Below are 25,001 nucleotides of genomic sequence, written 5' to 3'. Positions count from 1 at the left end.
GGCTTCAATGAGCAAATACTAGCCAAAATCACAAAGAATCACATGATGCAGGAGTTGAAGTTGAAATGTCTGGTAAAACAATTCAAATCATGGATAAAAATAAAATACATGTATAGTACATGTATTTACATTACTACTTCTACAGTTTCTTTTTACATTTTTGAAAGTATGTTTTTGTTTTTTTTAGTCATAATTTAACAGAATACATACATGTACATGTAATCATGATATTCATGACTAAAATAAGTAATAACTATTTGTTTACACCATTTGATGTTGTACATGTAAGAAATATTTGTAAAACAATTATAGGAATTTCAAATTTTAAGAAAAAAATCAAAGTTAGAAACATGAAAATGATAAATACAACTATAAACAAAAACAATGAAGTGAAAAGATTTTCACTGATGACATATCTAGATACATGTATTTGACAAACTTGATGAAGACCAACACTAATTTACAAAGAAATATATAATAATTTCCAAACAATCATTCATTATACTAAATAAACAAATTTTGAATAATTTTTAACAGATTTTAATCAAGTTAATTATTACATTTATGTGAATAAAAAAGTAAAAATTTATGTTATTAAAGATTATTAACTAAGTCAGTAAATTAAAACATGTTTGTGACAAAAACTTCTTACAAAAAAAAGAAAAATTTCTGATATTGTTATTAAAGATTTCTGATAAATTAAATCATTATAAATTAAACATATTTTATTTACCTTTAAATCTGAATTTGTTTATCTCAGTGTTGGTTCTCCATCAAAAGTCAATATACAGTAAATATCCTGACCACCATATTATCATCAACAACAGTGAGATGATGGTTCACTTTATCATAATGTACACACCGAGGGCCACACAACTTCATGTTTATCTCCATCCCTTGAAATTAGTAATAAATTATGTTTCTCATTATCACACACAAACATATTCTGCAGTTGATCCATTGATAATCCACGAGGCCCTGACATTGTATTGTGTCAGGACAGGTATAACATATTCTGTTGCCATCTGTGTCTATATATGAACCACGATCAACATTCCGGTCTATATATGAACTAACACTAACAGTCTGGTCATCATGGAGTTTGTCTATTTTTTCTGTATCTATATTAATTTTTTGGATTCCTACCTGAGGTACACAGAAGTATAAATGTCCATCACTATGTGTAATTCCACTGACATCACTCTTTATCTGAAGTGTTTTAATGATTTTACTCCTGTCTACATCTATGATGGAGATTGTTTCTGGGTCAGGATTAGAAACAGCAACATGGTTCTCATTGATGACTGTTACATCGTATACTGCTCCTCCTCCTCCATTAAATCTGACTGATGATTTGTGTTGACCATTACTGTGTAGTATGTTTACTACACCATTCTCCCAATCAGTCAACACCAGGAGTCCATTAGGCAGCGTACAACAACCAGTCCACAAACCTTGATCTACTGTAAACTGTTGTTTAAGTGTCAGTTGTCTGGGGAATCTTGTCTTCACCTCTGCCTGACCTATGTTTGGTTTGTTTATGTCTATGGATGTTGTATTTTTTTCTTTTGATACTTTAATGTCACACAGAGTTTTTATTCCAAAAATTGTGTCGTCTGCTGTGATGTTTTCATTCATTTCTATGTCTGTATTATCCATGGCTCCTTTTTCAAATAATTTGTGTAAGATTTCTTCTGATTCTTGGACTTCTCTCTCCATTTGTTTTGTTGCAATGAATGTTTCGAAATTTGATGCATGGTTCTTAATGAGTTCTTCCTGTTCCAATAATTCACCAAGTTTTCTTTTATTTGATTCCAGGATTTTTCTGGTGGCTTTGATTTCATTTATATTTTCATTTACAACTGACTCTAACTCTGATAGTGTTTTGTTTTCTAGTTTCTTAATTTGATCAATAAGACTTTGTGTTCTTTTTTTCACCTCTGTTGATAGTTTTTCCTTCTTTTTCTGTAGTTTTGTCACATTTTCTTCCCTATCAATGATTGCATTCAAGACAGCTTGATGAGTTGTCATTATATTTGTCCATAAATCTTCAAAAACTGCTGATGATTTTACATTGTGGATCACATCATCTATGTGTAAAGTTTCTTCACATTTTTTATGAGATTCCAGCAAACATTTATGACAGATAGCACAATCATGAGACCTACAGTAAAATTGATATTTTTGTTTGTGTTCTTTGCAGTCGAGTTGAATTTTGTGGATAAAAGATGGTAATTTTAGGTAATCTTCATAAGGAATGGTGCTGTGGTCCCTGGTTGCTTTTCGTACTCTGTGGTGCTCACTACATATTGAACAGAGGGATTCCTCACATTGTGGACCCATACTTCAGGAGTGCTGGTCTTTTCTAGTGACAGACAGAAGCTGCAGCTTTCAGATGTCATAATTCTGTAATATAAACAGAGAATTAGATATTTAGATTAATACTCAAGGAGAAAACTCTAAAACGTCAGTTACACAGATTTGAGTTTTAATAACTTTCGAACGAGTTTAGACCTTATAAAACTAATTCTTAATGATGGCCCTACATTATATATAAAAATCGTAGGTCTTAAAAAAAGTTTTGAAATTAACAGTCAGTATGTGGCAAATCATTGTAATAATATTAACTTACAGACATGAACCGTAGTCAGGGATACAAGTTAGCGGCGGTCCCAGACCTGTCAGATTGATGCAATCGGACTGTCAACGATGGGTGCTCTCAGGTCTCACTAATTAGAGACAAGAGGTGACAAGAAAAGTATAAAAAAAAAATAGGAAACGCGACAAGAAGCAGTGAAATAGAAGTTCATTTTTTTTCATTAAAAGGAGAGAAAAAAAAAAACATCAATATCGATAAAAGTATGACAGTTGAATAAAATATTTCAATAAAAAAAAAAAAAATGGAATGGTAAATAGGTTGTTTGAATTTTTTTTTCAATAGACAAAAGTACCAGGGACATTTTTTTAATTAAAAAAAATAATAGAAAAAAAATGATAAATTGAATAAGGCAACAGTCTTTACCATATAGATTTCCAACATATCTGACAGAAACCTAAATTTGACCCTTACTCCTACATAAATCAACAACTTCCAAAATGTCTGTCTCATCGACAACTGACCCAAAATTTGGCCTTTTTCTCTTTAGTCGAAAACTTCCTAAATTTCTGTCAACCAAACGATATTTTTTTATATAATGACTGAAGTAAACATAGTTTAAGATTTAAAAGTTATTTCAAACAGGCATAATTGAAAAAAATGGCAGGATATTATTTGAATTAAACTAAATGCAAGCTTGTTATCAACATGAGAATAATAAAAAAAAACAAACCTGTTTGTATGAACAATTAAATTTCATTGCTATTTACAAGATGATCCAAAGATTGTTGCGTGACAACCAACTATTTACAAAAAAATGTATTACCCTAATTCCATCCACGTGCCACATCAATACAGATGATATATTACCTTATGTAAGTACAATCTGTGTTCATTCACCTTGAGTGGTCGAGTTATACACCTTCCTTATATCAATGACCTGGCAAGTACAATCTGTGTTCATTCACGTGGAGTGGTCGAGTTACACACCTTTCTTGTATCAATGACCTGGGAAAAAATGGAACACACACTGTCATATATTCACTATATAACTTTTTTTCTAAATAATACAGAATATTTTCAACTTAATTCAACTTTTCATATTTTTTCATCAGATACTGATAGTATTTTGTTTTATTATAAAAAAAAATAATTTAGTTCTTCTAAAAAAACGAATATTGCCGTATCCATTGATCTATCAATAGAGAACAAAACCCTTTTCCTTTAGTCTTACCTCTGAATATTGTTTTCCAAATCATTATCTTTTGCCACTTTTTTTCAATTGTCATGCAACATTTTATAAGTTTGCATATTTTATCGACACATTTAGACATCAAATATTAAACATGAAATTACTATTATCAAAAATAAAAACTTTTTTTAACAAGAGAAATTGATTTTTTAACTGAAGAAAATGAATTTTTAATATTAAAAATCCAATTTCTAAAATTAAAAAATCAATTTCTAATATCAAAAAATCGATTTCTAATTTCAGAATATGATCTTTAATATAAAAAAATTCTACAATCATTTTTAATATTAAAAATCCATTTTCTAATATTCAAAAATGATCTTTTAATATATAAAATCATTTTCTAATATTAGAAATCCGATTTCTAATTTGAAAAAAAAAAATAATTTTCTAATATTCGAAAACCATTTTCCAATATTAGAATATAAATTTTTAATACTAAAAATCTAAATTTCATTATCACTGTGTCACTTGTACGCATTTTTAATATTAGAAATTGTATTTTTAATATTAAAAGTTGATTTTTTTTTTATCATTAGAAAATGATGTATAAAAATTGTCTGCTTTTGTTTTTGAAGATGTTCGTTGCATATTACTCTATCAATTTAGGGAAATATTGAAATTAACCAATATTGTAAAGTGTCTCTCCCTGTCCTTCTACTAATGGCACACAAATTTAAAGAAAAATATAATATTATGGCTTTCTAATACATAATACATTTTTTTAAAAGTAGTATTCTAATGTCAAAGCCAGGATTGGCAGGAATAACTAAAAGATTTCGTACATTAGCACAATCACAGTGTCCAGAAGTATTTACTTAAGTAAGGTACACAAAAAACCAACCTACAATTACGAGAAATAGTTCTACTTATAAGGATTGAAATCTGATATACAGAAACTCATTTCACTTTGTGTGTCATGAGCTATATGCCCTCTCAATACATTAAAGGACAATCTGACCCAAGATTAGGATGAACCAATGTAACAAAATAGGCTCAATATCATCTAAATAATAAACAGCGCTAGTCCAGCACTGCGCCCCTCGTCCCACTCTTAGAGCTCCTCATCCCAGTTAGGTTGTTTTTGAAATTCCAGGCAAATTACTAAATATATTTCAAAGAGAGGTACTAGTTAGGACACAATTCATTTTATACAAGGAACATTTGTTCTCTCAAACATGAAATGATACTTTGAACTTGGTTTACAGAAGTACCTTATATATTCTTTTCTTTTTCATAACAACTCCTGTCATACTACTGACCAGAGTTAAAAGAAATGTTGTTTGTATTAAAGAGAAAATTTGTAGTTGTGAATAAATACTAATATGAAATTGTGTGGGAATTGTGCCCTTTTTGAACTCAGTTTCCTGAAATACACAGCTGACACATTTTTAAGTGAAGCCGGTTCAATCCAATTATACAGCTAATGGTTCCCTAATTATTTTTATTTGCATAATAAAATCATAAAAATCTCCAATCTCAAACCTATTTCTTAAAATTGGTGGGTGGGGGGTATGGCGAACTGCAGAATGTAGTACTGGGGCTAACGTAGGCCATGCCTGAAAAAAAAAACAAAAAAAAAAAAACTAATTGATTTTAAAGTATTTTATGATTTAAAAAGTTTTGCAAAGGATTCCTCATGATAAAGCCAATCTGCATTTTTACAATCAGTTTTCTGAAACATATATCTCTTATTGTTTCCAAGTTATAAGGGGTCGGCCATTTATGAGGGTAAAGGGAGACAGGAAAAGAAGGCCGTCTTAAAATTCTCGGTTACCACAAGAATTAAGATAAGTTTATTTAGGGGAAGCTGTTTTCTGCCTTTTGAAGGGATCATTACAAGCTTTTGTCAATTATAAGATCAAAAAAGGGGTTAAAACTTCATCATTTTATGGAAAAAAGGGACCTTGATTTGTTTCCTACGTAGTTAGAGCTATGTTTGAAATGGAAACTATCCCCCCACCCCAATATCAGGGTCACACCCAAAAAAAAGTAGAATCGGAGTCATAAGGTTCCAAGATTAAGGTATTGAAAAACACCCTAAAAGCAGAAATTCTTTGTGCGGATATTGTTTCTAACCCAGATGTATCAATGGAACTGCAAATCCATATGTTTAAATTTGTTAAAAACTAACATGGTCTTCCTAACTTGCTCCAAGTCACAGGCAATTAATTCTATCAATGAACAGTTCCTATCAAAATACAATATTGGTAATAACCGGTGTCATATGATATTTTGACCCCCACAAAATATTGACCCCTGGGATAAAATATCATCTGATATTTTAACCCCGGTGTCAATATATCGTATAAAATACTGACTCTCTGGGTTATTTTAACATACCCCTTATGATATTTTTACACCCATAGAGGGAGGTTAATCTATCACAGAAAGGGGGTTAAAATATCGCAGCAGGAGGGTAAGTTATCATAACAGGGGGTTAATTAATCGCATCAGGGGGTTAAAATGTCATAACATGGGGTTGATTTATCGCAGCAGGGGGGTTAAAATGTCACAGCAGGGGGCTCATATATAGCAGCAGGGGGTTACTTTATTGCAGCAGGGGGTTAAAATATCGCAGCAGAAGGGATAATTTATCGCATCAAGGGATTAAAATATCTGCCTTTCAGCCCTTGATTAAAAAAAATGGTGGGGCAAAAACCTCCAAAAACTATCTGACCCTCTACCATTTCCTTAGGAACAATGTGTAAAAACTTTAAAAAATATCATCTGAATCTTATTCAAATAAGCTCCCATGTTGAAGCGTGTCAAAACCAAATTATGTGCCCACACTTGTCCAAAGTTCACCAAGTTGCAGGTTTTATCATTCAGCACTTAGCCAAGCTATTCATTTGCATTTTGAGATAATCTGTTACATGCAAGAAAAAACAGATACTACATTGTAATACTGGTGTATCAAAATATAACTGTTAATTCAGTTATATCAAGAGAAAATACAGGTCTCTTTAAAAAATATATTAACCCCTTGCTGCAATAAATTAACCCCCTGCTGCTATATATGAGCCCCCTGCTGTGATATTTTAACCCCCCTGCTGCGATAGCTTAAACTTATTGCTATATTTTAACCCCACGCTGCAATAAATTAACCTCCTGTTTTGATATTTAACCCCCCTGTCGCAATATTTTAACCCCTTCCTGTGATGCAATAAATTAACCCCTTATGATATTTACCCCTCTATTTTATTCAACTTGTGATTGGGGGGTCAAAATATCGCAGGGGTTAAATATCATACTGGGGGAAGGCTAATTATCATAATGGAGGTATAAATTTCGCTATGATATTTTGATGCCGGAGTCAATATTTGGCTTTTGATAGAAGCAAAGATTGTGCTTCAAGCGAACATATGTCTAGATATTGTCAGGGGCGGATCCAGGATTTGAGTTTAGGGGGGCATTAATTGAATTCAATGCCATGCAAAGCAAGGCAAAAAATAATATTGGGTGAAACTTGTGGTAAAATTTTTTTGTCTTACAGATATAGGGTGGGGGCGTACGTCCGGCATGCCAGTCCTTGGATCGGAATCTGATTGTTGTCGTTCCATGCTGCGCTTGGCAAATCTCTTATTATTCTGTTTTATTTTTGTATGAAGTATATACTATGGGATATAAAGACACATTGGACGTATTATTATCAACTTCAGTAAATACCCTTATTTGTCATTTAGTTTGAATCAAGTTTATTTGGTTCTTTTCAAGCAAAGAAAGATAACTCATATTTTCAACTTCTTCTTTTTTCAAAACTGATTAGAATAAAAAAAACTGTAGATAAATAAATATTTATAGCCCACAAATTGTAATGAAGAAATTTATATGTCCAAATGCAGTATAATGATAATGCATCATTAGTTAGACATATATATGAACTGTAACGACTGTGTATAAATGCGATCTAATGTTTATATACACTGAGCTGCACTTAAAAAATGGAATATTTATCCATCCACATTGTATAATGCGATGCTATTGAATGAAATTTTTTTGTCTTACAGATATAGGGTGGGGGTGTACGTCCGGCATGCCAGTCCTTGAATCGGCATCTGATTGTTGTCGTTCCATGCTGCGCTTGGCAAATCTCTTATTATTCTGTTTTATTTTTGTATGAAGTATATAATATGGTATAAAAGGACACAATGGACGTATTATTATCAAATACAGTAAATATCCTTATTTATCATTTAGTTTGAATCAAGTTTATTTGGATTTTTTTTCAAGCAAAGAAAGATAACTCATATTTTCAATCTTTTCTTTTTTCAAAACTGATTAGAATAAAACAAATAACTGTCTGTAGATAAATAAATATTTATAGCCTACAAATTGTAATGTAGAAAATTATTTCAAATTTATATGTCCAAATGCAGTACAATGATAATGCATCATTAGTTATAAATATATATAAACTGTAACGACTGTGAATGTGATGTAAAGTTTATATACGCCGAGCTGCACTAAAAATGAAATATTTATCTACCCACGTTGTATTAAGCAATGACAAACAAATGATAATTAAAGACAGAGACTTAAGTATACAATATGTATATTATACATCTCTGTCAAAGACTATAACCAACACAAAAAGTTTTTTTAATAATTTGAACCTTGACATAGTTTGAGCAGAAATTCATCAAATTTTGTACGAAAAATGGAGGATGATACAATGAACTCAAGTAAAGCTCAAATGAGAATAGATCATACTCTTAATTGTCCGGTATTCCCAAATATTGGCACTTAGTTAACTTCTTTGAACGTCAGTTTTCGGAAAACGCCCCGTTGTTATCTTTTTACTTCCTGGTACATGCTACGAGATTAGTTCACCTTTATAAGTGGTATTATTTACATAAAGTTAAACGATGGTTTATAGGCACTTGAAAAAGTGAAAATTTTCGAACTGAAGCGATTTTTTTAACAACAAAGCAATGGCATTTATGGAGTTCTTCCAAAAAACCTACATTTCACATGAACTGTAAATATGACCAAGATTACCTTATATAGGTCAGAGTAACCGAGTCTATGTGAATTGTTGAAATCATCGTCTGCCGTAGAACCTCACTGCACTCATTGAACTTTTTACATTGGAAAACACTTATAGATGAAGACAATTGCGGTTCTACTTAGGAACACTACAAAACAAAATAACTAATCTAGCACGTTGTTATCAAACCTGGTAAGGGGATCAAGGGGTCTTTTCAAGATGAGTTCTTGTAAAAAGCGAAACGAAGTCGAAACGAAACAAATCGAAACGAAATACATCTAAATGAATCGAAGGAAATCGAGACGAAATGAAATCACAACCATAAATCGAAATAGTATTGTCCTTTGATGTAGGCAAGTTTATAACAAATGTTTTAACAAATGATAACTTCCATCATTAGCTAATGATTTTCCTGCAGTTTTTTTTTTTTTATGCAGACTACGTAAAGTACCATAGGAGGCTTCTTTGTATACATACTTCCACACTCCCTCTTCAAAACTTGATAACACCCGTATGATTGGGTACCCCCTGACAAGATTGATCTGAATCTGAATTAAAAGATCCTTCAAACCCTATTGGTGAAATAAATTCTAACAATTCGCAAATTAATTTATTATTATATTCTTTCTTATTATCTCTGAGACGTAGTACATAAACTAGAGGATGCCCGATTGAGCAGAGTGTGGAGACAGTACTAATTACATAAACTAAATCCATACAAAATGACTAATCGTTGAAAGGATCTACGTAATGATCATCTATCATACATCAATGGTCATAATCATAATCTTTATTTCCTCTTTACAGAGATTTACATTCAATAAACATGATATAAGTATACAACAAATATATATTCAAAACATTATGATCACACACACACACACACACACACACACACACACACACACCAATTCATTTTGAAAAGATGAGTCAGTCACAAGTTTCAACTAACATAATTATTTATGTACATGCACCATTCATGCAAATGTCCATGACGACTGTAAGTTTAGGAAGGGAATAGCCGTGATAGTGTATATGTAATGTTCATGGGAAAATACTGTTCATGAAGACCTTTTAGGATTGAAATACAGACAAGTGAGATTATATGAAAACTCATAATGCTAAACATGACAAGTTTATATATATATATAGCCTAGCTGGCCGAGTGGTCTAGGGCGCTGGACTTTGTGCAGGCGGTGTTGCCATAGATGTCACAGCGGTACGAGTTCGAGTCCCGCGGAGGGAACGACCAAAAATTTGCATCGCAAATTTTACCGTTCTAATTTCGTTGGGAAATTTCAGACCTTTCTATACGTTTATATATCTCCCCTGTATCAATTTGATCCGATGGAGCAGTGTAGCGAATAGAGTCGTCACATTCTGAGACGTTTCGTAAAGACCAATATTCGTTATGGAAACAAAAGTTTTGAAAATGTAAGACTTGAAAGTTTATAAGGATTAGTTAAATGAATAATTTAATGAATAAATAAGTTTGAAGATGGGGAAAAAGACAAAAATACATTATAATCACAAAATGTATGTACAATACAGCACAGTTTAATATAAATTTATCCTAACTGACATTTTAAAATTATTCACTCGGAAAGATATGAAATGTTCATGAGTCTTAGAAAATGAAATGACAATCTCAAAAATTCCTCTTTTGTGGAGTCACTAAATTTGTCATGAGGGAGAACTTTACCCATCATTGTTTGAAGTAGTATTTCACTTTCAAAGTTGTCCAGATAAACAAACATATTAACGTTGAGGTGGACATTTAATCATTTTTGAGACATAGAATGAAATTCGTAGTTCAGAAGCCGTCTTTGGAATAGTCCAAACAGATCCAGGGACATATTTGTTTTAGATTTCTTTGAATCTTATAAACTCATTATCATTGTTCATTCGAGATTGCAATTCGCTAGTTTCAAAGGTATGTATTGCATGGCTGAGAATGTTCGCCCATACGGTTTTACTCGGGAATGTATACTAGGAAACATAGTCGTTAAAGGTATATGCTAGGTTGTACTTGACAAATAGTTCGAATACATCCGGTAAGAAACCAATTTCACTGTCATGCTTATACACAAGTGAGTAGAGTATTTTAGAAGGATTTTCTTAATAGGTTGACGAATATGGTAAATTTGTAAGTTTTTGAAAAAAAAAGAGAGTTCCCTCCTGTCGATTTCAGTTACCAGTTTATGTATACCTAGTAAACTTTCACACATATCCGAGCGGGTAAGTCTACGAAAGTCCTGTATAATTTTGACTGCATAATGCTGAAAACGGTTGACTTTTGTGATATCAATTTGACGTAAGTTATTCCATGTTTCACAGCCATATAACACAGTTGGTATGACGACTTTTCGGTAAAGTAGTCACTGGGTTTATATCCGGTTGTTTGTGTCCATTTCCAACAATGGAATACAGAGCATTACGACCTTTTTGATAAGCTTTATCAAGTTTAAGTTCCTATTTTAAGTTATCAGTAATATGAATACCTAAATGACATTGTGTATCCATTACTTCGATAACGCCTTTTCCTAATGTCCAAACATGCCCAACCACACGTGATTTATGTTCAAAAACTAAAATAGAAAATTTAGCTGGATTAAACTTGAATTTCCAACGCATAGAATAATCATAGCAACAGTTCAGCATGACTTGCAGGTTATGTGGAGTTGTAGCTATTGAAGCAATATCGTCAGCTAACGTCGGCAAACCAGAATATACAATCTTCACAGTGGCTCCGATACTCAGTTCTTCAAGTATTTCTTAAAGTTCATTCATACAAAGTTGGTAAAGGAAGGTGGATAGTACTCCTCCTTGGCGTACCGTGGCGAGTCTTAAGGTTTGAAGACATTGCACCATCAAATAGGACTGTTCCACAAATATTTTGGTATGCATTATATATAAGCTTGTGAATGTCTCCCGTAATCCCCAGTTGGTACAACTTGTTGAGTAATCCAGAATGCCACACAGTATCAAATGCGTTTTGCGTGTCTAAAAAGGCTACACAGACTTTACTATTACGTACAATATTTTCGTATATTGTCTCATGCAGTGCGGATGAAGCTGTTGAACATCCTATGTTTTTCCTAAAACCGTGTTGTTGTTTGTTCGGAATAAATTTAACAATCAAAGAAAAAAACTAAGCACCCCTTCCATACCGGAAGTTACATGTAAATGGTAGGTTCCTAAGCAAAGTTTCATATCCTCATAGCCAATTCACTCTTTTCTGAAAAAAAGTTTTAATCTGGCACTAAGAAGCTGTTTTATTAATCCCAGGTTTAATTTGACTCCGGGGTATGGGAGGCGCTGACGTCTTACGACGACGACGATGAGGACACCGATAAACGCAAGGAGATTAAGACTTTAAAACTTGATGTGGTCCGTTGAGAAAGAAAAAAAAACTCCATTAAAATACACTTGCAATAAACAATTTGACTGCTCCAGACATGCGATGCGTCAATGACCTATTTTTGCAGCGATCGATTAATACAAGATTAGCAGTTATCTCTACCTGAAAGCCTGGTGCTATTAGCTGGTTATCCCGAGGCTTCGCCAAAGGTTTCACTCCATGGCCAATGGGCAGCAAGGGAGTAAACCTGATTTTTATTTTATCAAGAATTCTGCCTATGTACACGTCATATGGGGCTTTTTGGTCTGGTTTTAGGGTGTTAATGTTTTTTTGATTGTTGAAGTCCCTCTTACAACATCTAGACGCAGATGAAGCATTAAGCCATATCTCTTGATATCGATTATTTTCAATATATCGTTTTTTAGACGCAAATTCACTCCGCAGTTGCCCTTTAATAAGATATACACAAATGTGAGCAACGTCCAAACTGGGACTTGTTCGCTCGTAATCGTTTACATGTTATGGTTGAATCGGCAGGAAAAGTTGAAAGGGGACTTTCTAGCATTCTATCCTATCATTCTGCGAAATTTCCTGTTAGTTATCACGGAATTACGCCCAATAATGCTTTCAAGTAGGTTATCAAAGTGGTGAGTTGCTAACTCGAAAACTAATTTTTTATCTAGCTCAAAATCGAACTTGCACCTATTGTATTTTTGCTGCTTAAGAACTGTACAAAGTTTTGTTTATGAAATGGGGGACGACAAGAAAGACAAACGGATACTCAACTAAATTTCAATGCATATTAAAAGGTTTAGGATGCGTTTATCCGAACTGTGCATTTTATCATACAATGTAATAAAAGAAAGACAACCATATGTATACTATAAGCTTTTCAGACTTGGTACAACATTTTTTCAGTTCATGTTCAAGCTTATATTTTTTTACATATGCCGGTAAGTAAGGTGCATCCATTGAATACTGTAAATCTTCGTGATTAGTGCTACTAATACTCATTTTTTCCACAGTATTTTGTTAAAATAAGTTTGACATCCTGAGTCATCTATTCCTTTTTTTCACATACATACTGTACACGGTTCTTAAACAATAATCTCATATTTTACTTTAGTATGCGTATGTATGTTAAAAACAACAACTGTTTTGCCTGTGTAATCATTTTATAAAATATACACAATCAAATGTATGAATATTTTCTCCCGTGGTATGGTGACACATAGAAAATAGAAGGTACATTCTTGTCTATTCATTTCATTCAAAGTTTACTATAATACCCAAGCTCTGATAGTAATTTTCATCACTTATGCGTAACCATCTGGACTATTTGTTCAATACGTCATTTCACACCTGTAGAATTGTTTATGAATGCAAATTAATCCTCTTAGATTCTATCACATGTCAACTCCCGTTGCCTTATTTTTGTTTACATTATCTTTGTTTATAAATGTATAAACTCAAGATGAAATGCACTTATACATGCACATATTGTTGTTGCCCGGTCTGCTGTTACTCCATTCCGTTCTACTCACCCGGTGTGACTTATATTGAATGGGTATCGGTATTGATCAATACCGAGTAAGAGTGGGTCGTTTTATTGTCACGTTTTCTAAGAAAAAACGATTATCATTCTTTGAAGTATTTTGTATCAACTTAATAGTCCTTTCTAAAGATAAAAAACGTGCCGTTACTTTTAGCGTTTTGATCAATTTCGTGTTAACTTACGAACAAAACTTGACTGAATTTCTCAATCCATCTTCAGTGACTGTTACTAATAAGTCCCCATGTAAGGATATGCCTAAATTATTCATATTTTTTTATGTTAATCGTCGTTCTCATTCTTCTTATATTGACTGGAATTGAATCTAACCCCGGACCTTTAAATGACACTATATCCAGTGTAAGCTCGGTAAATTCTGATGATGTCTCTAATTTTAACGAATTATTCCGATCATCTTTCTCGTTCGTACATCTTTACGTGCAAAGTATTTATCAAAAACTTGATATTACTGAGGCAGAATATAGTGATTCCGATATTTTAGCGTTCATTGAGTTCTGGTTAAATAGTAACCAATCAGATGATTCTGTTAAAAATAAAAATTATCACAGCCCATTCCGGCTCGATCGAGGACCTGCTAAGGCAGGTGGAGGTGTTATTGTAGTTATTGTATATGTTAAAAATAATATTAACGCCGTAGAAGTGATCTAGAAATTGACGGACTAGAAGGATTATGGATTGAACTTCATTTGAATGGTAAACAGATTTTATTTGGAACATTTTACATAACCCCAAATAGTTCACAAGAGACTTGGTCAAAACTCGAGCATAGCATTGATTCGGCCTTAAATACGAATAATAATTATATCGTCATCACTGGTGATTTCAATGAAAACCAGTTAAACTGTAATCATAACTCAAAAATTAAGCAACTTTTGAATCAGTTCTCTTTAAATCAATTAATTGATGAACCAAAACATTTTTACCGAAAACTCTTTCTCTATTCTAGACTTAATAATGACAAACAACACGAACCCAATTGCATATAGCGGAGTCGGTCCTTCTCTAACGGAACAAATTCGTTTTCATTGTCCTATTATGGCATTTCTAAATTTACCAAAAATAATTGTAGAACATTTAAACGTAAAATATGGCTATACGATCGTGCAGATTATGATTCTTATAGAAATGATCTCCGGGATGTCAACTGGGACTTGATTACAAATAATGAAAATATCGATCAAATCACTGAAAATCTTACATCAGCTATACTAGATGCTGCAGATAAAAATATTCCAAATGAAGTTGTAACAATACGTAATTCTCAACCACCCTGGTTGTCAAATGAAATTAAGAGATCGGTCAGGGAAAAAATCGTATTCATAGACACGCAAAAAAATATAATAATGCTTCAGATTGGGAAAAATTTAGGAAAATTAGAAACAAAGTTACTCAACAGGTTAAAACGTCCAAAGAAGAATATAAACAGTCTCTTATTAACAAAATTTCTAACAGTAACTCGTGTAGTAGTAACTGGTGGAAAATTATTAAAAGTTTTAGTGGTTTAAAAAAAAAACAAGATAATAGCATTCCTCCTTTGTTAAAAGGAGATCACCTTATTTTTAATGATACTGATAAGGCTAAAGAATTCAATTTATTTTTCTCAGCACAGTCTAACAGATGAAACCAACGCCAATTTGCCCAATACTCAGGTCCATGTACAAGTTACACTTTCACAACTATCTCTAAATGAAACTGAAATAGAAGACGTACTTATTATTTTAAACTGTACAATAGCATCTGGTCCCGATTCAATTAATCCTAGATTATTGAAGGAAGCCTCACACATACTAAACAAACCTCTCTGCAAACTGTTTAATAAATCTTTACAAAAATCTATCTTTCCATCTCAGTGGAAGAAAGCGCATGTCACTCCTGTATTTAAAAATAGTAAACCCAATGACGTAAAAAACTACAGACCAATTTTCCTTTTGTGTATTATGTCGAAATGTATGGAACGCTGTGTATACAAACACGTTTATAATCATTTAAGACAAAACCAACTCCTATGCGAACATCAGTCTGGACTTACGAAAGGGGATTCTGCTGTGAACCAATTAATAAACAGATCTAATGACTTCGTAAAAGCTCTTGACGCTGGAAAAGAAATAAGAGTTGTCTTTTGTGTCATAAGTAAAAGCCTTCGACAGAGTTTGGCACAAAGGTCTATTATTCAAGCTTACAAAATCAGGGATATCGGGTAGTATATTAGAACGGTTTCGTAACTATTTATAGGGTAGGACTCAAAGGGTTGTTTTAAATGGGTCACATTCGGATTGGTTGTGTATAAATGCTGGAGTACCACAAAGGTCTATTCTTGGACCCTTGTTGTTCCTAATATTTATAAACGACATTGTTGACGAAATTCAAGCAACAATCAAACTATTTGCTGGTGACACAAGCCTATATGTTATTGTTGATAATCCTATTAGCGCGGCTGAAACTTTAAATAGTGATATCTCAAAAATTTATAAATGGTCTCAAGATTGGCTAGTGAAATTCAATCCTCAAAAAAACTGAAACAATGATTGTGTCTGGTAAAGTAAATAAACCTATTCACCATTCACTAGAAATGAACGGTCACGAAATTGCATCTGTTGAAAATCACAAGCACCTAGGTGTTTATATATCGAGTGATGGTAAATGGATAGACCATTGCAATTACATAATTGACAAATTGTACAAAAGAATCAACATTCTCAGAAAATTAAAATCAGTTCTAGATAGATTTAGTCTTGAAAAATTAAACTTGTCTTTTGTATGTCCGATTTTGGAATATGCGGATGTAACCAGGGATAATCAAAACCAAACTTTTATTGATAAAATTGAAAATGTACAATTAGACGCTGCTCGTATTGTAACAGGTGGAACAAAATTAACCAGCATTCTAAAACTCTATGACGAAACTAGATGGGAAAAACTGACAAACAGACGTAAGAGACACAAATTATTATATTTTCATAAAATGGTCAACAATAATTAATTTAGTGCCCAACCGTGTCGGTAGTAGACACGAGCATAATACTCAACAGACGGACAATTTATTAAATATAAACACTAGAACCAGTCTTTATGCGGGCTATTTCCTACCTTCATCTATCAAACTCTGGAAATTGCTTCAACCGGAGAAGGACATGTAATTCAATTTCGCTTTTTAAAAGGAAACTTCAAGATCTCAACAACAAAGTCCCAGTCTATTTCTACACCGGGTGTCGTCTCGGTCAAATGTTACACGCACGTATGCGCATGAACTCAAGTTCTCTAAATTCCCATTTATTTGTAAGGAATTTAACTGATTCACCCACTGTCGCCGCGGTTCCCTTGAAACTAATAGTCATTTCTTACCAACTTGTCCCTTATACAAAAATCAACAAAGATATTTGCTGGATCCTTTAACACAATTATCTGTTACGGTTGATGAAAAGCTCTTATTATACTGTTCAAATGAATTAACCGACAAACAAAATAGTGATATATTTCTGTTGGTACAAAATTTCATAATTAAGACAAAACGTTTCATATCCTAATAATCTGCAAGTATATCCTGCATTTCATCATCTAACTTTAAATATCTTAAATTATTTACACTTTACTACTTATTGTTTAATCATAATAATTATAAATTATGACATTTAATACTATATATTTGTTCTACGAAACAATCTGAGCAAGCTGTCATACTTGTGTTTACTTTTTGTGTGTTTATCTTAATAGGAATCAGATTTATAAAAGCTTTGAGTTTGTTTCTGAATCTTAATTGTTAATTTATGTAAATTAATAGTATATTTTGTATGTTTTCATGAATAAATATTGTTTACACTAACATACCCGCATAAGGAATGGTTGGCACATGGGAAATTGTTTCCACTAACATTTTTCAATTCATTCTATTAAAATGTGTAAAACTGTCATTTCCTGTTGTTTGTGATTGATAAACCAGTCGGTTTTTTGTGGGGGTGGGGTGGGGGGAAGTGTTGAACACCCTTTTATTTTCTTAAAGTTCTGCTCCACCAAGTTAAAAGGTGCATATTAAATTCCTGAATTTTAAATAATTCATTAAATAAGTCAATATTTTACTCAAAACAATGGGTAAGGGTTTACCAGTCATACTAGTTTACACATTAAAATGGGACGGGTCCGGACTTCGTGCGCAGATGTTTATACATAGAAGGGGGAAGGTTTATTTCGACACGTTCTACACCTTTCTATGTCTGGACAGTTTTGCACCTAAAAAAGTGGTGAATGTCGTTTAATTAAGTAAAATAATGAACGTACAATATTCATGTACGTCGATTGAGCATGCGCGAAAGCGTATTCCGTATAAAAAATTATTTCAAATTTAGGAAGTACACCACACTACATCTATACCTCGTATCACAACTATATTCGATCTTGTATGATTTAAGATGAGTTGCGGTTAAAAGAAACCGGCCTCTTCCTTTAGTAGTTTTGATTACTGACTTGACGAAATGCCATAGGATTGAATTCAAAAGCCTTTTGCTCGGCGTATATACATCGAACTCTGACTCTAGTCATTTATTTTGATGTGGACAATTTCACGAACATGCTTCAAGGATGTAAGGATCGGTTCCTGTCCTTCATCCAACAAATTGCACACATGTGATAGAGGAACCGATCTATACCTCTAAATTTACCAAACTGCGACATTTCATGAACACACTTTTTTCTCTGAAACGCCGAGGACAAATACAATATCTCGTCCTTTTTACATTCTCACTTGAAATTCTAATTTAAAAAAACAAATTTGATTTTTCACAAGTCTTAACATATTTAATCAAAATATGGGTTTCAAATTTTAGAAGTACTAAGACCAATCAGCTAAACCATTCTCTGTTTGCCTTATTATATGGGCATGCTGTTTTTGTTTTGTTTTGTTTTGTTTTGTTTTGTTTTTTCAAACCCTTCCTTTCATGAAGTCCTGTGTAATATGTAATTTATTCTAATAACTATGTTCGGTCGTCTCTCTCTTTCCCAGTAATCTTTGCTCAGAATAAAATTTCCAGTACCCTGAAATAAATTTAACTCTAAATCATCAAAATGTATCTTAGACCCAGCATATTTAAATCACAACCTCATCATACAGATTATAAAAAAAAATACCAGACTTCTTTCTACGTCTGTATTTGCGTTTCATTAAAGTTTTACAAGATACATCAGAATCATTCGTATCAGAACTACCATAACAACTAACTGATTCCGTGGAACTGTATAAATCTAGAATCTTTCTAACTCTACGTGAAGCTATACTTTAATATTATTACTTTTTTTCCTTACTTTTTTATATTAACATCCTGGCCTGGGTTTCGTTTAAACAAAATCTCAAGTTGAAAATTTCTTCAAGTCCTGTGTTTTTCCTCAAATCGCCAATTCCAAATGTTGATTGGTCAAATTTGATTTGGGGAAGCTTAAGGATTTCAGGAAAATCTCAATTTGAGAAGTTTTATGAAACCGGATGATTGTCTTTAACCTTAACATGTTTCTTATAATTAATGTTACCAGAAACTAATCCAGAAAGATCTTCACCTTTTTCTTTTCTTTCATCCTTCTTCTTCTATTCTTTCTCACTCATCCCAACCTCTTTTCTCCTTTTCAACTATTTCTCCAACATCATCTTCTTCTCTTGTTGATTCAACTTCTGCAACTGCGACTGCCTCAATGCGCCATACTCCATATCGAAATCACTGCCATCTTGCGAATCCGATCAGTAACCTCTGACTCCGACATCCGAGCCTCCGACTCGAAATTCCGAGCATCCGACTTTAACTTATGCACCTGCAGCTTCATTTTTCAACAGAAAACTGTTCGGCAACACTTAACATTTTCTTTGCGACCTCAATGAAATGTAATTGACCGGATTTCTCGTTCAGAGAGACGACTCAACCGACATTAAAACGTTAATGTTCAATTGCGCCGGTCATTTTCAACTAGCTTTCAGAAGAACCACAATATATCATCCGACTTCTAAATAAACGTTATATATACTATATACGAAATCACCAATCCATGAACAATATAAGTGTACACTCTAGGCCTTCTCAGATCAAACCGGATCGAGCTAGCCTAGCTAATTAGCTAAGTTTTGATAAAATCAACCTTACATGTATGTTAATGACGAATCAGACCTCTTTCCAACAATGTATATCTGACCAAATGGCTTTTTTTCAATGCAAAACTTTGTTATGTTTATGTACATTTACTTATGGATATCATAATTAGATTGAATGCAGTTCTGTATGTACATTTTTGGTATATGGCTAAAAACGGTACATATCTTATTGGTTTGGCCTGCCTTTCTGAACCCTTTATCGAACAAAGGAGTGTATTGTACATGTATTCCAGTGAATGGGTCCGTGTTTGCTTGTAAATGAAATTTTCTTCACATAGCCTTTTGCATCTTAGTCGTGTTGAACTCAACACAACAAAGATGTACACATATTAGGTTCTTAGATGATTTGTGAACTCATATTCGGTTTTAATTGGTTGTAATTAATGATAAATGTGACCATGTTGTTCTGCCATGAATTTACAATTTACTAAATTTATAATTAAAAAAAAAAACAAAATCTAACAGACAAACACAAACTTTATGAGTACATGTACTAAATAACACTACACATGTAAGTCTAGTTGACACTTAAAGAAGCATTTAAGTAGTCGCCTGCTACATAAATTTTACGTATGCATCCCTAGCTTAAAAGTTACCAGCGTTGACTAGAAATAAAGGTACAGGTATGTGGTCGATCTAATAATAACGCAGTTATTAAAGGAGAGAGCACAGTTTTTATTGAAATCGTTTACGATAAATTAAATGCCTCCTCCGTAATTATGAGTCAAAATTATGTGAATCTAGAACGTATGGTTCAATGGCCGCTATTAAACCAGTGGCGGACTCAAAGGGAGAAATCTTCGAGCATTTTTGAGAGAGGCCGCTACTATACATGTATCCTCTGGATCCGCCTAGGACATCGTAGACTTAGGTCTTTTTTATAAGCAGCTGAAACTATAAACTCATCTCTCGATTCGTATCATGTACATTACAAGTTGCGATATCATGCTAAATATTTAGGATGCCTGAATGATGCAAACTAAATATTACAGATCAAAATGATCTGTATCACCGACATGCGGTATATCAACCCGAGAGTCCTATATCACCCCAAGGCCCACCATTTTGACATACCATGTTCATTATATCATATATTAATTATTAAAGTATGGTATTATCGATGTATTCAACATATCTTTTCATTTCAGGCGAGTTATTTTCAGTTTCAAGCTGACAATAATGAGTTTTTCATAAAATTGGGAATTTCCGGATTTTAATATTTTCTTCCATTTCGCCTGTAATGGGCAATGTTTTCAAGTACCCTACTTCAAACAAGCATTTGTATATTCAGACACATTTATGTAGCATCTTACCTTTCTAATCAGCCAAGGCAATGCACCATTAAACATATTCCATGCCATTTGACCGAAAGAATGGTACCCATACCCACTAAAATCTGCCCCGTATGAAAGAAAATTATCGTTTATAGTATACAGGAACTGCACGCAATGTCTGTCTGGCATTTATTATGGAGATCTTCTTGTATCAATCACATTTTCAAGCCAAATTATGCTTTTATTGTCCCGATGACGACAAAATATTCAAACAAAAGGGAAATTTAAAAATAAAACGATTATCACCTATTTTAACACGTAAACTGTATATTTTTTGTTTAAAATATCAGTTTTACATGATTTGATTTTGTTTGCTATCATTGTTTTTTTTATACATATTAGGTTTCAAAGACGCAACTACGATGAATGATTGGCATACATGTATCCAACACCATTTAAAAAAAATGCAAATTTACCACATACGAATTCTGGGTTTTAGTAGGTATGGGGTACCATTCTTTCCCCTTTATTGCTTGTGATACGTTAAAGTATGCGATGCCTTGGTTCATATGATAGCTTAGATGCTACATATAGGTGTTTGTATATGCAAAACTTTGTTTGAAGTAGGGTACTTGTGAAAAATGCCAATTAACGTTGAAATGGAAGAAAATATGAAAATCCGAAAATACGCCTTTTTATGAAAGAGAAATCAAGGGAACCAAGGTTATAGCGGTAATCAAAAGAATGTAATCCAGGGACAAAGACCAGACATGGAAAACAGTCATACACAACAAAGAACATAAAGTAACTAAAATCATACATACAAAGTAACAAAAGTAAATGAGCAACTCGGACTCCACTAAAAAGTGGGAGCATGGACCAGGTGCACCGGTAGGGTAAGCGTCCTCTGCTTTTCTAGAAACACCCGCCGAGTTGCTCATAAAAAGTCAAGTCCGGGGTAGACAAACGAGGAAAGGAAAACTATGACCCGTTGAATAAATCAGTTTTCATGGTGCTGATGGATACACCATAACGATCCACGAGTTCATGATGATGACCATAAAACTTCTGTAGTGATGACTTCAATCTTGTAGCAACATAACCCTGTTCCAGAAGCCTATTTGTTAGAGTTCTAACGCGATACAAAAAGTCTGCGTAGTTTCAGCAAGCTCTGGCATAACGTATGAGTTATGATATGAACACTCCATACGCAGGAGCCGAAGGGATGTTGCCACAGATGAAACTGAAAAAATACGCGCCTTAAATGAGCAGGCTAGAACACAACATGTCTATTGTACACCCTTTATATGCCAAAAATTAACATTTAAGTGCATGTTGAGGCATTTTTTATCATGGGTAGGGTGGCAATTTTCCACCTATTTGAACTTGAAAGAGTAATCAAGGGAACCAATGTTATAGTGGTAATCAAAAGAGTATAATCCATGGACAAAGACCAGACATGGAAAACAGACACACACAACAAAGAACATAAAGCAACTAAAATCATATATACAAAGTAACAAAAGTAAATGAGCAACTGGACTTCACTAAAAACTGGGAGCATGGACCAGGTGCACCAAAACTTCAAATATTTATTACTTGGGCTAGTTAGAAAGCTAAGGCACTATATAATTGTATTTGACTATACAAAAGCTTGGTTTGTTTGAAGTACGGTATTTGAAAGAAATTGCCAATTATAGGTGAAATTAAAGAAAATATGAAATTCTGAAAATTCTCCCTTTTTTATGAAAAACTCCTTATCATCACATTAAAACTGAGAAATACGCCGTCCCCTGAAATGAGAGAATATGTTGAATACATCGATAATTAAAACAATAGTACCCAACATGTCTATTGTGCACCGTTTATATGCCAAAAATTAACATTTTAGCTCATGTTGAGGCATTTTTTATCATGGGTTAGAGTTGCAATTTTGCACCTACCTTGACTTAGAAAAGTTCAAATATTTATTACTTGGGCTCATTTTGAAGCTAAGACATGAATTTAATGAACCGTATCACACAAAAGCTTGTTTAAACTACGGTATTTAAAAAAAATACAATATCGGGTGATATAGTAGAAAATTCCCATTCTTCCGATCTTATAGTAATGTCACCCCATAAGGAAAATATAAGCGCCTGAATTGATCAGATATGTTAGGTACATCATTATCTTAATTATGAATGACTAAATTCTGCTGTGAATGAGAATTTTGTTTGATACTGAGACCAGTTTTCTAGGGGTAGGTGTAATATTTTTAACATTTTTTAGTTTATTCACACTCTATCCTAGGAAGGCTAAGAATCTCAAACAATTGAGTCACAACAATCTTGGCTTTTTGACCCAGAGGGGTACAATTATAGACTTATACAGGAAAAGAATCCGAGAATATTCTTTGGTGACAAATTGATTCGGTAACGGTAGGTATAAAGGTACCTAAGATCACCATGAAGTTGATGAGTGAGGGGGTGCACGGTGTTCTTTGTCAATACATGTATTGGATTACGCAAATATCAATTTTCTGTAAATTGTATTTGACTATGCTTTATCCAATCAACCAATTCGAATTTTAATTGAATTTTGAATTTGTATAATTTTAATATTGATCAAGAAGTGTTGTTAATTAAGGCGGGGCGACGGACTCATGATTTGTCTAATTTGTTCATGTGGTTAGAATATACCATGTAACATCGAAATATAAAATTATCAAAAAATTTCTGGGTCCGCGGTTCTCGATTTTTTAATATTTCGCATATCAAACTCATACTTGGTGGGAAAATAACAGACGTATGAAGAAAACACCATATTTGAATACATAAAATTGTATTTTCATACTAGAGGTATACCTAGTATATTGCGTTGCGATTCTGACTGAAAACGAAAACGATATTATAAAAATAAATTGATTTTGGTGTAAAATAAAAGGTATGTCAATACAAATTCAAGTAATGTAGTTGTCGAACGTTGTTGAATATAATAATGCAGACTTTCTATACGGAGGTTTTTCTTCTGTGAGGGGGACGGGATCGATACGTATACGGGGGTTAAGTGGGCGGAAATCTGTGATTAAAATGGCGGGGACGGGGAGCGGTTGTTGATGGGACGGGGAACGGGGAATGCAAGATACAGAAAGCTAATAAAAGGGATCGGGAAGCAATGGTCTAGGGTAAGGGAAGCGGGGATGAAGACTCCCCTGTCCACCCTCTCTTCTTTATTTTAGACAGCAATATCTGATACACAAGTATCTTCAGTTGCATCACAGATCAATATACAGAAATGTCCTGTAGACTTTCTTCATTTTTTAATTTTGTTTGTCTCTTCACAAGATTCGGCAAAGTTTGGTTTGTAAAATTTTGGACGTTATTTTCTAGCTTTCAATGACTAGGACATAATTACCAAAGAAGTATTTGAGTGCCCCCCTCCCCCTCCCCGCGCTTTCGAGACTTCTACATATTATCCTTGATTTCGGGATAGTTGTTAAATCATAAAATATTTACGGTAAAATTAACGCAGAAATTTGTTTATATTTTAAATTCGACTCAAACAGTTGAGTAAGCGTAACAACAAAATAACTGAACACTAATCCGATCCTTAATCAAGTCAAGACAGAAGAGCTGACTCTAGAATGGTACGAGAACTGTTCTAAATCTGTCATAGAACTGTTCTTCTGACAGTTCTAGGACAGTTTTGTGGGAGGTTAGAACTGATTTCATCCGTATGTAGCAGTGTGTTGTTATGAACTTAATCAACATAATTATGATATGCGAACAAATAATTTATTATAACAGGCAACCCTTTAGTAATGTCCAAAACAAAAGGGCATACTATAAC

The 25,001-nt window shown here is 33.2% G+C and overlaps 1 protein-coding gene across 6 annotated transcripts in view; it reads right to left on the bottom strand.

The window, feature by feature from the left end:
* Positions 1-25,001, bottom strand: part of LOC148600596 (uncharacterized) — a 72,445-nt gene that overhangs the window by 46,135 nt on the left and 1,309 nt on the right. For 2 of the 6 annotated variants that reach the window (XM_088557558.1, XM_088557563.1), the window contains exons 1-3: positions 8,850-9,035; positions 3,467-3,604; positions 734-2,406 (exon numbers count right to left, since the gene is read on the bottom strand). In XM_088557558.1, the coding sequence (XP_088413684.1) occupies positions 904-2,343 (1,440 nt within the window). In that variant the 5' untranslated portion in view covers positions 2,344-2,406; positions 3,467-3,604; positions 8,850-9,035 and the 3' untranslated portion in view covers positions 734-903. The other 4 variants (XM_088557561.1, XM_088557559.1, XM_088557562.1 and 1 more) reach the window with 4 other exon arrangements.

This window comes from Perna viridis, chromosome 13 (assembly GCF_037379345.1).
Source record: "Perna viridis isolate PV_CMFRI_1.1 ecotype Kerala chromosome 13, ASM3737934v1, whole genome shotgun sequence".
NCBI classification, from domain to species: domain Eukaryota; kingdom Metazoa; phylum Mollusca; class Bivalvia; order Mytilida; family Mytilidae; genus Perna; species Perna viridis.
Note: the sequence above shows the minus strand (reverse complement) of the source record. Positions and strands in the feature narration are given on the sequence as shown.